This window comes from Xiphophorus hellerii, chromosome 3, assembly GCF_003331165.1.
Source record: "Xiphophorus hellerii strain 12219 chromosome 3, Xiphophorus_hellerii-4.1, whole genome shotgun sequence".
Lineage (NCBI taxonomy): Eukaryota > Metazoa > Chordata > Actinopteri > Cyprinodontiformes > Poeciliidae > Xiphophorus > Xiphophorus hellerii.
Genome location: NC_045674.1, coordinates 18,136,066 through 18,149,782, shown reverse-complemented (window position 1 = coordinate 18,149,782; position 13,717 = coordinate 18,136,066). Strand labels below are relative to the sequence as shown.

General features: G+C 37.0%; 1 protein-coding gene across 1 annotated transcript; it reads left to right on the top strand.

Moving 5' to 3' along the window:
- Positions 1-1,970: 1,970 nt before the first annotated feature.
- Positions 1,971-12,394, top strand: hibadhb (3-hydroxyisobutyrate dehydrogenase b). Its single transcript, XM_032558914.1, has 8 exons — positions 1,971-2,098; positions 2,550-2,710; positions 2,812-2,921; positions 3,011-3,132; positions 10,316-10,449; positions 10,639-10,715; positions 10,809-10,965; positions 11,738-12,394. The coding sequence occupies exons 1-8, from the start codon at positions 2,029-2,031 to the stop codon at positions 11,894-11,896; spliced, it is 990 nt and encodes a 329-aa protein (XP_032414805.1). The 5' UTR covers positions 1,971-2,028; the 3' UTR covers positions 11,897-12,394.
- The last annotated feature ends 1,323 nt before the right edge of the window (positions 12,395-13,717 follow it).

Sequence of the window (13,717 nt, the reverse complement as noted above, 5' to 3'; positions counted from 1 at the left end):
TCTTCTATACAGAAATTGCTTACAAAATATAACAGATCATTAAAGCTTGTTAAAATCAAATTAGCAAAGAATTACAGTTCAGTATGCATGTGATATATTCCCCTTTATTTCCACAGGGTTTTCACACAAAAATGAAATTTAAACCTGGAAAGTGAATGGTGAGAAGGGTGAAGGTCTAATGATGATACACACCACTCTTTTCAGAAATGCGTATCTAAAATATCTGTAATTTTTGGTATATGTAAACCAATTCCTCCCACCTTGCTCTGTGATGGTATATCACATTAGATTCCCCAAAAATACATCGAAATTTGCGTTTGTGATGTGACGAACAGGAGAAAAAGTTAAAGCGGGTTAACCAGAACCAAAGCCGCCAAGATTAGTATCTCACGACTCCTCTTCTCTCTTTACACAAATGACTGTACCTCAGCCTGTGAACTCCTGAAATTGTGAGGTGACACCATTGTTGATCTGATACAAGGCTATGAGAGGCCCCATGGGCCAAAACTTACAAATTCTTTTACATGTACTTTCAAACTCTCTCACACATACTATCAAACTCTCTAACAGAGTTTGATAGTATGTGCAAGAGGGTTTGGTAGTATGTGTGAGACTGTTTGATTGTATGTGTAAGGGTTTGATAGTACAAGTGAGAGAGATTGATAGTACATGTGAGAGGGTTTGTAAGTTTTGGCCCATGGGGCCTCTCATACAAGGCAGTGATGAGCCTGCACACAGACAGGAGGTGCATTGGCTAGTCCTCTGGTGTGGTCAGAACCACCTGGAGTTTAACCTGCTCAAGACAGTTGAGATGATGGTGGACTCCCAGCCCTCACTATCCTCAATAACCCTGTGTTTACTTCAAATCCCCTCTGGCCACTATGGGAACCACCCTTTCTTGCAAAGTAACTAAGATGGACCATACACAAAGACACAGTTCAGAAGAAGGCCCAGCAAAAAAACTATATACTTGTTGGAGCAACCCAAGTAGTACAACCTCCCATGAGCTGGTGGTCATCACCATTATTCAATCTGTCCTGAGCACATCCATCATGGTGTGGTTTGGCTTGTCCACAAAACAGGAAAGATCCAAACTGCAACAAACAAGAAGGTCAAGAGGATCATCAGGACTGACCTTCCCTCCATCAACTACTTGTACAGGTCTAGGTTTAGCAAAAGGGGAGCCAAAATCCCTGTGGACTCCAAGCATCCAGAAACTGTATGTAAAAACAAGCAAAAAACATTTGTGATCATGATAGATATTAACCCACTTTGTCGTGGAGAATTGGATATCTCTAAAATGTATTTTACATGTTTTTCTTGCAGAAATTCAGAGTACCGTAGTTGTCTGGTGTATGTGACAGTTGCAGAAATTTTGAATTGTACTTTTGCTGTCATTTAATAGAAATTCAACTAAGGACAGGGTTTGCAAATTAGCCTGTGACTAGAAAACCTTTGCTGCAACAGACTGGTGACCCTGTCCAGGGTGTACCCCGCCTCTAGCCTGGAACTTTAGCTGGAGATAGGCACCGGCACCCATCCCGACCCCACTAGGGACAAGGGTGTACAGAAAATGGATGGATGGATAGATAGAAAACCTTTGCACAAAATAACAATTGCTCTGTTTTTCACATGTAATATTATTTAATGTGCTGCTCTTATTTAAATAAATTTGAATTGAATTGAGAGCAAAGCGGAACCGAAGTAAAACAAAGTAAAACAGAATACGAATTCAGCGGGTCCCTATTCTGATTATTAATTTGATCTCAGCGAAACGATGCTCAGCAAAACACACACTCCCACTATGGCGTCAGACGAAACCGAATTTATGTTAAAACGGCTTGCCATACTCCCACCACCTACAGGAAAGAAACATTGTAGTTACGTAGTACGTCCTAAACCCTTTCCTGGTGCTCATTGGCTGAAACTGTAGGGCCGTGCTGCGTAATCCTGTTATCTGATTGGACAGACCAGCTGTCACTTATGAACGTACGTTTACGTCCCCCTTAAGGTCAAGAGGAAAGAAGCATGGCCGCTGTGCTCAGAGGTTCTCTGTGCCTAGTAGGAAGGTGTTGGAAACATGTTGACATTGCGTGCGGTACGGAAAGTTAATTAAGACTTTTGTACATTTGTGCTGTCCTTTGCTACTTTTTTAAAAAGTAGAGCAGTTAAATGAAGGCTATTTGCGACACAACAGTGGTTTACCTTGACATGTTTTGGATAAAGTTCGGGATATTTTCCGCTGAAATGATTGTATCTGCTATTCTACGGCCTTGTTTTACAAATTAAATATCGCGTTTTTGTTCATATTTACCTATTAGACTGTTTAGGAAGGTTAGTACTAGTATTTCTTGGTTTTAAAAGCCTATGTGATAGAAATCGTCTGCATTCCATCATGTTGTCCTACTGTTAGATCATTTCTTAGAATATTTTGTCAGTAGCATAATTCGTAATTCTGTACATAAAGTATCAAACATGCGCGGTCTAAATTAGCATAATATGGGATTTTATGCATCTTAATATTTACCCATTTCATAATTTTGTTACAGTTTTCACACGGTCCATGGCCTCAAAAACACAAGTGGGGTTTGTTGGTCTGGGAAATATGGGAAACCCAATGGCAAAAAATCTGCTGAAGCATGGCTATCCTGTTATTGCAACAGATGTATTCCCAGAAACCTGTAAAGAGATGCAAGAGCTGGGTGCTCAGGTAGTGTATACTGAATATAGACTCACATTTATATTTCTGTATATATATATATTTCTGTGACATGTTTTGTAACATTAAAAGATGTTACTTTTGTTGTACAGATTGTAGACAATCCTGCAGAGGTTGCAGAAAAAGCAGATCGTATTATTACCATGCTTCCCTCTAGTCCTAATGTCATTGATGTGTACACGGGACCTAATGGCATTCTCAAGTACAATTTAATTTCTCTTTAAATGTTTGCACTAAAGATCACTTGGTCTTAAAATGAATTAATCTAATTTATTTATTTTTTCTCAACAGAAAAGTAAAGAAAGGATCCCTCCTGATTGACTCCAGCACCATTGATCCATCTGTTTCTAAAGAAATGGCTGCGGCTGCTGAGAACTTGGGGGCAGTTTTTATGGACGCACCTGTATCAGGAGGTATATTTTAATCAGATTTTTCTTATTTGTGTTGTGTATAAAATATTAAAGTCATTGTCCAGTTGTTTAGGAAAGTTAGTACTAGTATTTCTGGTACTAGCTAGAAATACTAGTACTTTTTAAAACAAGATTCACACTTGTTTAAAAAAAATACAAGCACTGAAACATTTCCCCCAATGTGATGCAGAACATATAGCCAAATATGTCCAGAAGCGAGTGAGGCTACTAATACTACTACTAGAAATACCGGTATTTCTAATACTAGCTAGAAATACCGGTATTTCTAGTACTAGCTAGAAATACTAGTACTAGAAGCTGAGTCAGGCCAGGTATTTCACACAAGCGATTTGCACACAAGCTCCTTGAAATAAATGAAGGGGTCTTGATCCAGACACAATTATTAGGTTAAGAGGCTGGTAGGATATGTCATTTTTTGGTTTTGCATTTAAAGAAGAAACTGTCCAGTCTGATAAACATTTCAGTAATAATTATATTATTTATTTTTCATATAGAATTGTTATTTTACCATGATTTCTTTTAAATAAACAGATGTGTAGGTATGCGTAACCTGTTAGAATGGAACTGAATTTTTAGTGCTGTAATTTGTCAAGTCTCTTTTATTTGAAGGAGACCAAGACTGACAAAGCACACTGTAAAACATAGGAAGATACTGAATGAAATATGTGTTGTGAAAAAACAGACAGACACCTGTTTGGGCATAGATGCTTATTAGGTTGACCTAATTCTCCTGTAGTCTACAAATGGGCATAGCAGAAATTTGGCTTCAAAAACCCCTTCTTCACACACCTGGTATTGTTCTTCAGCCCCAGTCAGCTTCATCTTTATTTGCATATTCTGTGTAGTTCGTCCCTGTTTTTTTTTGGAACCGCCTCAGTGGTGGTAGAAGCTGAGTCACACAAGCGATTTGATTGGCACCATTTGTTATTTGGTCCCTTGGATTTACGTCACTGGATGAGCAAAGGCTGTATTTGTGGAAGAATGCGTACAGCACCAACTGGATGGGGCAACCCGCAGCAAACAAATATACCACGAGATTTTTAAGAAACTGGCAGGCCCACGGTAAACGCATAAAATTAAGTTCTTGGACCACCGACCACAGCACCTGCACTCTCGTAGCTTGCACATGTTTCCACATTTCATGCTTACATGTTGCCAACAGAGATACACCCATCTTGGCTAGAACCAAACCAGACATAAACCTGCTAGAGTGAGACTTGATAATGTAGAAAGTGCCAAATATTCTTTTTTTGGTTAGGTAGCTGCAGCTATCTAGGTTATGTAACATTTGAATTTTCATCAGTGTTTGTCAGTTTTTTTTAACCATAATGTTATTCTTTTGTTTGTGATTGTGATGTTTTTTATTTTATTTTATTTATTTATTTTTTTATGTGGAATGATACCACTTCTGCACAAAAATGTGTTTCTGATACTTTTGGGAGACTATAGAGGGAAATAAGTCCTCAGTGAGTCTCCAAAATTAGGTGATAATGTTGTGTCAAAGAACTTTGAGTGATTCACAAATATAGAAAATGTTATGTTCTTAGTGCCTTGCAAAACTGTTGGTACTCCTTTAAACATGTACATGCTCTCACTTTACAACCACAAATTTTAATTTCTTTCACTTTGATCTTATGTGACAGACAAACACAAAGTGGTACATTGCTAATTGAAGTTGAAGGAAAATGATACATGGTTGTAAGTCTTTCAAAGAAATGTGTGAAATGGATGTGTATTTAGCCTGCTTAAGTCTTGCAATTCAAACAAAATATAGAACAGCCACTTCAGAAGTTATCTAATGAAGACATGTAGTCCACCTGTGTGTAATTCTGTCTGAGTAAATCGAACAATTATATTAGGTCCTTGGAGATTTTGTAGAGAACATTAGTGAAGTAACACCATCAAATCAAGGAACACGCCAATCAGGTCTGGGATAAAGTTGTATGGAATGTTAGTTTGGAACTATATTATGAAATAACTTCTTACACAGTCTTGTTGAGTCAACTATTATACATAGAAAGGGGTTTGGTACGGCTGCAAACCGACCAAGTCTGACGTCCCACCTAAACTGACAGGCATGGATAAGGAGAACATTAGTCACAGAAGGAGTCAAGAGCTTTGGAGAGCATGTTAACAGGACAACTACTTGTTCTGCACTCCAAAAATCTAACCTTTATCAAAGAGTGGCAAGAAGGAAGCCATTTTGATAGAAATTGAAGAAGACATGCAGGCAGTTTGGAGAAGCCATGTAAGGGACACAGCAATTACTTAGTTGTAAAAGTGTTGAAGGCTATTAAAGCCCTTTGAATTGCCTTGTTGCTGAAGATGTACTATACAAATAAAATTCCCTTACTTTGCTTTGATGTTACTGATAACAGAGGTTACAGTGGAGCCACACTGAAGCTGACAATTTGAACAGAAACAAGAAGAACCTAAACTGCAACTGTAGTTGATTCAGCTCCTGCTGAATATATTTACATGGACTAAATCCTTGTTCACACTGTAGAAAATGTTTTGTCTTTGTCAGATCCATATTTCCAACCAATTTATCTCTAAAACATTTTCATAAACAGCAAATGATTGTTTCAAGGCGACCTATTTTAGAGTAGAATGACCTTTAATTGCCAATTTCCATTTTTTTATTTTTGTACCTGCAACAAATTGAAAAGCAAATGAAAGCACAAAGTGGCACTCCAGCATTTCCCCTATCATTATCCAGGGATGTTACCCGATTGCAATTTTCTGGCCGATCACCGATACCTAAAAAGCCTGGCTGACTTTAGCCTACACCGATTTGTTTAAATATATAAATGTATAAACATAGCAACATAGTTGCAAATTTGGCCATTGTAAACTGAATATTGATAATTGCAGCCCTCTCTCAGTCCCTTGTTGTTATAGAAAAGATTGGTGGATAAAATTGGCTTCACATGCATGTACTGGCTGATTGCCAATGACCCAGAATTAAAAAAATTGGAGCAGATTAATCTGCTCACCCCTAAAAATCTATCCGCTGCAGTATTCCTTTTTGGGAAACACTGCACTGGTTACAAACATAGTTTCTTAAGTTTGGAGCCAAACTAAATCAAAAGTACCAACATCCATAAAGGATATTGACATCTTGTCTACTGTTTTTCCAAATACGGATGTCACACTTTTAAATATTCTTTTTTTTCTAAGTGAGGGCTGAGTTGTCTTCTACCCAAATTAAATGCCCAAATTAAATAAAATATGATCATATTGTGATTTACGTTTTGCTCTAAATTAGAAAGTATCCCATGCCTTCAAAAAAATTGCAGTATCAAAAAAATAATATTAGTAACTCTGACAAGATTGAAATTTTATTATTGTGACAGCCTTACTGTACATACATTTTAATCAGGGTAGACTGCACAGTATTTTTATGTCCTGACATAAATCTCTGGTTCCCATGGCTGCTTTGTCTTGTCAGAGTAGTCTCTTTATGTTCTATTGAGGTTGGTCTGTTTTATGGTTGGCCCCTGAAGATTAGTAAAAATTTATATCCTTCCTTCCCATGATGGCCCACATGAATTGGCATTTGTCCTGCAAATGTCTCTTTGTGGTGGCAGTGATTTAACCACTGGAAACTAAAATGCATGTTATACTTGCATCAATCCCAAGGTTTTGGTCCTTTTTAATAAAAATGTTTGAACAACTCAGTTTGTCACTCAGCGATTAAAAGAAATACAGTGGCAGTGGTTAAAGCTTAGACATAAAAGAAGAGACTGCTATAATTAAATCAACATGTGTCTTAAAGATGTTTTTGTTTCATGTTTAGTAGGCAGCTGTCTCTTTCTGTCGTTGAACACAGCTGGTAAAATAAGTTTTGAACACAGCACCGATTTTCTAAGTAAATAAATTTCCGAAGGTGCATTTGACATAAAAATCTCAGCACATGTTGGTAACCACCCATTCAGCCCACACATGGAGACGAATAAACCACAGATTCCCACAGATTATGATTAAGAAACTGGAATGACTGGAAAAGATTGAGCACATGAAGAAAAATGGGTGGAAAATGGCATTGATAGTCATTACCCAAGCTGAAATATCTCAGTAATCAGAAATCCTGTCACTTAGTGCAAATTAATATAATTTAATATGAGTGGGGCCATAATCTGGAAGTGGAAAGAATATCATAACACCATAAACTGCCCACTACAAGGTGCTCCCCACGAGATTTTAAGAGAGGGGTGAAAAGAACCATTTAAAGAGTTGAATGAGAGAGAAGTATCATTTGTGGAAAACTCTAGAAATAGCTGAAATTAGTAGGTACAATAGTTTCAAAGGAAAATGAGCAATGCACTCAACCACCATGGCCTGTATGCATGATCTCTGCAGACTTCACTGGGGAGGACAGAGTCTGGTCAGATAAGATAAACAAACTCTTTGGATATTAAAATACACACCATGTATGTTTGGAGGTCAAAATGCACTGCAAACTATCCCAAAAACACAATACCAACAGTAAAGTTTGGAAGTGGCATTATTATAGTATGGGTCTGTTTTTTGGCACATTGCACTGGGAGAGAGTTCATATAATTGAAGATCATCTGTGGTACGACTTATTGGCATTTATGGACTCAGTAGGTTGTTACTGGTGATGATTTCATGTTTGTTGCACTTTAGGAATATTTTTAGGGGAGGTTATGAGAGGTATTGATCATGTGTTAAATACTTATCCTACCTTCTGTGTCTACTTTACAACATGTAGTTGCTATAAAATGACAGAGGATGGTAAAAGGGATCATATTATTCATTTTGTTCTGCCAAACATATACATTCATATATGTTTGAGAGACAGTCATGTTGAATGTACTTTCTTGAAAACTCTAATAACTAATTAAATTGACTAAATTACTTATTTTAACAAGACCACCAAACAGGTTAGCAGTTTTCCATGACTCTGTTATAGCTTCTCTATTTATCAATCCACCAGACTTCTAACATTTACATCATTACATGAGAAAAATATTTTATTAAGGAATATCTCTAGTGTATGCAATGTAAATATTTTACCCTTAGACTGTGTCTCTGATTTAAATGAAGGTGGCAATTTAAAAAAGTAAAATACTTACATCCATGTCAGTCCCTTTTCTTGAAGTTAGTCCATTTTATAGCAGGACTCTACAACTATAATAAAGATTTATATGCATATTACCCCATGATTGTGCACACTGGATTTAGGTTTTCCTGTTTCTGCCTTGAACTGCTGTGTGCTGCAGCAGGAGTTTAATGTCTGCAAACCATACGTTGATAGTCCTTTCAATCACAAGGTTGTACATCTTCTAGATAAAACAACACATTAAGCCTTTTCCAGGAGATCTGGTGCAACCCCATGCCATCTGAGTGCCTTTTGGACTTGCTGTTACTACTTTGTCTTTTTTTCCCCCTTAAAGGAACTGGTTCCTTTAAGGAAAGATAAGAAAATATGATTAATTTGACCAAAAGACAGATTGTGTAATTGTTTTTTGTTGTTGTTTTTTTCAGGCACTTTTGAGCCCAGAAACACAATCTATGATACTTTGCTTTTAAGGCTAAGACTTTCTGGAATTTAAATCAAGGATGACTTCATAATTTATTTTTTTTCCCCCCTATTACCAATTAGAGTGAATCAAGATTGTTTTCTCATGACTCATTGACCATTTGGAAACTAAACTTACTGATTTAATTGTAATTTCTTTTCCAGATTTATTCCGTGGAACTATTGTATCAGAAATCTGATTTATTCCAACTAATTGTAGTTTCTCTTATATAAGAACATTTTTTTAGTGCGGGTTCCATACCTGCTAGGTTTGACAGGGTGAAATGTTCCAAGTCTCTTCATTTATTGTTGTGTTACTGACTAGACTCTTGCATTCTTGATTCATTTGTAGAATCTGATGTTTTTTGTTAAATGTAGATGTTGAGGATAAACTCTGAAGCTGCAGTTGATCCTTCTTCTTTCATCTGCGTTGCCTTCTGCAACACCTAGCTCATTGTTTCTGTCCATTAATGCAAAAATGCTTCGAGCAGTCTTTGTCTGAGGATTAGGGAAGGGGAAACTTTTAACACTCACCTTGGCACTTCTCCACTGGCTTCCTGTAAACTTAAGGATTAATTATAAGACTGTGCTGGCTAACTCTTTGGCACCCATATGTTTTGCACCTGGTTATTGTATAGTGTCAAGATTTTAACCCTGTATGAACCTGAACCAGAACCAGCTGTTCCTACATCTAAATGAAAAGCAGCGTGAGAACAGACAGTCAGATTTTCTTTTCATGCATCAGTTTTTTCAGGGCTTCCACCGACTGCACAGACTGCACAACTGCTTAAAAAATGGTTTGAGTCACTGAGTCAAACCCCTTATCTACAATAGTGTGTGTGTGTGTGTGTTTTATTGGCAATGACTACATCTAAACTCAATAATTGAGATTGAATTTGGATCACAATCTTTAACTTCAATTCATGCATATATGTGTATCTGTGCTTACAAATGCTACAAAAATGTTTTTCAATTACTGGCATGCTTAGACTTATTAGCAACATGTGGTTATTATTTTACTAGCATTATAAATGTAAAAGTATTTCTGTTTTTAAAATGAAAGCAATGCTTAAAGTAAAATTGTGTTAATTTTGCTGAAGGTTTTGTTATAAGATTCTCTTACACCTTTGTTTTTTAATAGACAATTATTTTATTCTGAAAAATCCACTGTCAGGAAGAGACATGTTTTTTTTTTCTCATTTTAGATTAAGACATTTTTGCACAGTTTGTTTTTCTATGTTTTCTATAATGTATATTTTCTTTTTTCTTTCTCTAGTACATTACAAAATTGTTGGATATGACTATAACTTTCTAATAGATTAAATTACATAAAATTAATCTGAAGGATTAAAAGCATGAAGAGAGAGAGAGAAAATATGGTTTGTGAGTTAATTCGAACGGCTTTGGTGGTTTTTATGAAATGTAAACTTTTATATAAATTAAATAACCATGCAACATACGAGACTTGGAACTGCTCCTTTAAAACTTTTATTAGCAATTTAAGTTTTACCTATTTAATGATGTGTGCTCCATTTTTCATTCAATGTTAATTTTGGCTAATGAAACCTGGCTTTATCGTCATAGCAACGTGTGCAAGCATGCTTTATTTTTCTTCTCTAGGTGTGGGCGCTGCCAGTTCAGGTAAACTGACTTTCATGGTCGGAGGAGCGGAGGAAGAATTTACTGCAGCCAAAGAGCTTCTCAGCTGTATGGGAGCTAATGTGGTTTACTGCGGTCAAGTTGGAACGGGACAGGTGTGATTACCTTTATAGTGTTGGTCCAGTTTCATGGCGTTTTCCTGTTCACATAACAATCTTTTAGTAAGATAAATATGTAAAGTACGTGTGTGATAGTCAGTTATTGAACAAGAATATTTTCTCACAAACACCAATAATCTGAGTATTTTGGTTTCTAAATGCTTTTATGTGCTCATGTAATTACAGGCTGCAAAAATTTGTAACAACATGCTTTTAGCCATAGGAATGATTGGGACCTCAGAGACAATGAACTTAGGAATCAGGTAGATAATAATGATAAACCTTGAAATGGATAATTAAGTATGTTCATAAGTAGCTGAAATATAATCCCTGAAGCACATTCTCTTCACCCACAGACTTGGACTAGATCCAAAGCTTTTGGCCAAAATATTAAACATGAGTTCAGGCCGCTGCTGGTCCAGTGACACCTACAACCCTGTGCCAGGAGTCATGGAGGGAGTCCCATCTGGAAACAACTACCAGGGAGGTTTTGGCACACAGCTGATGGCTAAGGTCAGATTATTCACCACGCATTCACAAGTAGGAGGGATGGGGCTGTTTTTATGGTTGTTTTGGTAACCAAAAATAACCTCATCAGTCTGTGAACATAAAGATGCTGGGTTTGAGCTGTAGGGTCAAATATGTTAAATTTAAATTATTATTTTTTTGTTTGCATTCTCACAACTCTTTGCAACAAGTAGTCATACATCGTCTTTTTGTAATGATTTTTTTAAAGTCAGAAACTGAATGAAAACTGATCTGATGAGATGTAATTATGCAACAACTTCTATATTTTTATATTTTGAATCTTTCCACAGGTTCTGGTATTCCTAATTCTACACATAGATTATTTTAAGATATTGTTTGATTATCTAGCATCAAAGTTATAACTCAACCCTGCTGTGTTAAAACAACCTGACTGAATCAGTGCATTTTTCACTACAGTCACCAGAATAATCTAGACGGGCTTATAGTTTTGTTTTTTTTTTTATTTTATTTTTTTTATAGTTCTTTACCGTAAAAGTAAACATTCATTTGATGCATAGTCGATTTTTCATTTTAATATGTCTACTCTATATTTCTATTAAGAATTGAATTGAATTTGCTCTGGAAAAACACTTGAAGCCATCCAGTAAACTAGTTGAGCTACTTTCAGACAGAACATGCTGTGGCGTGTGTGTTACGGCTTGTGGTTTTGTTTTCTGAATGAAATTTTAAGTCCTGTTGGTTTTTCTAATGTATGTTTGCCTTACATTCTTTCTTTCTTGCTTTCCTTCTTTCTTAGGACTTGGGTCTGGCACAGAACACAGCCACCAACACGAGGACTCCTGTCCCCCTCGGCTCCTTGGCCCACCAGATCTACCGTATGATGTGTGCGCGCGGTTATGCCAATAAAGACTTCTCCTCCGTGTTCCAGTTCCTGCGCGAAGAGGAGGGCCAGTAACATCCGCTTCCACCACTCCGTCCACGACGTTGCCACGTGCCTCGCCCTGCACAGGACTAACATAGCGTGTAGATAGGGTGTATTGTGACACAGAGACTTTATTTTTGCCCAAAGTTAGGAAATACATGAAGCCCTATAGAACTACAGCACAGTCTGATGGGTCACTTGAGCACTTCTGTAATGTTGGAAGTTAAACTTCAGCTGTGATTAAACTTTTTTTTTTTCTATTAGACACTCCTTTCTGTTTAAATCCCATGTGAATTGTCACTTACATGAAGAGGAAAATCCCTGAAACATTGATTATATTACTCTGTGAATCCTGAATAACTGCAATATGGCTTTATTCTCTACATTTTTATCATGTTTTTATTTCTTTACAATGGTCTTTCTGTTCACACTAGGTTTTTCTGTTGACAATGGAGTTGTTACTTTTAAATGTAATATGCTGTTGGAGAATAAACACAAAGTACTCATTGTCTTGAGCTTCCTACCAAATAATTTAGTCCCTGCCTTCTTCTATTAATGTTTTTTTCTTAAGGTGAACATGACGGAAATAAGTAAGATATTATTAATGTAATTATTATTTCCACAACTAAAATGAACTTCAAAGAATTTTGTTATTGTTGCTACAAAATTTAAATGTTATTAGTTTATTTCCAAAAATAACTTCATTTTTAATTAGAATGAATTTAGCCTTTAGCATGTCTGAAATGCGTGCAGTTTTGCAGTGAGAGGATACAGTATGTCACGCCCCTGAAGGTATCCTCACTCTCTGCCACGTTTGTCCACAAACTGAGTGACAGCTGAAACCGTTTGGACAATCTTTTGTAATGCTAGAAGCATAGCTGCTACATTGAAAATTGCATGTAATTTCCATGTTGCCTCCCACTGTAATCGGACGCAGTATTGCATGCACACACACACACACACACGCACACACCCGCACACACACGCACACACACACACACACACCCACACACGCACACACACACACACACACACACACACGTGTTGGCCAGAGAAGAACTGCAGCATGTTTCTGATCTGCTTTACCAATAACTGCTGAGGGGCCAAGGTGCCAAGGGTCATGCGATCACAAGACAGAGTCATAAAAAGTCCATTAAGCACTGTAGGCTAAGAGCTGTGCTGTCATCTGCTTAAACAGAGAAGTACTTTGGTCTCAAGCCTGCAGCAGATTGTGACACACGGATCATCTGCTGCCGCCATGGCACGTCAAGCCAAAACAACTTCCCTTTATAACAACCTAGTGCACTCAGTGGTATGTGTGGGGTTTCAGATAAAAACGGCCCTTTTGTTGTGATATTTGGGACTTTTGCCATATGTATGAGATTGTGCTCACAGACTGATGAGATTTAGGGAAATGAACATTAATGCAGCTAATTTCTCCCCCTGGTTTCTGTGCAGTTCCCTGCCATGTGTTAACTTGCTGTGGGGAAGTTGCTGAAATTGGCTTCGTACACTGGGCTGTTTTTCTCCTATGTCCAATTCTCGCTCAAATGACTTCTAGTTTAAAAAAAACCAACTAACGTATTTAAAACATTGTGGAAATAGTAGAGAATATACTTTTTTTTTTTTTTGCAACTTGGTCATAGACAAAGTAGGTCAAAATACTCTGTATTTTTTTATGTGACTTTTATAGATATCCCAATGTTGTAGAACCCTCTTAGTCGAATTTGTTTTGGGAGCCCCGTTGTGGTTTACATCATACATATATTTAAATAAAAAAAACAGCATTGAATAAATTGTAGACACACACACTGTTATTTCTCTGACCTTGTCTAATACGAGTTGTAAGGTTTT

Bases quoted from the DNA above. Each gene is read 5' to 3' on its own strand.
- hibadhb (XM_032558914.1), top strand. From the start codon at position 2,029: ATGGCCGCTGTGCTCAGAGGTTCTCTGTGCCTAGTAGGAAGGTGTTGG. The intron at 2,099-2,549 runs GTACGGAAAGTT...ATTTTGTTACAG, and splicing joins ACATGTTGACATTGCGTGCG to TTTTCACACGGTCCATGGCC. The intron at 10,450-10,638 runs GTGTGATTACCT...ATGTAATTACAG, and splicing joins GTCAAGTTGGAACGGGACAG to GCTGCAAAAATTTGTAACAA.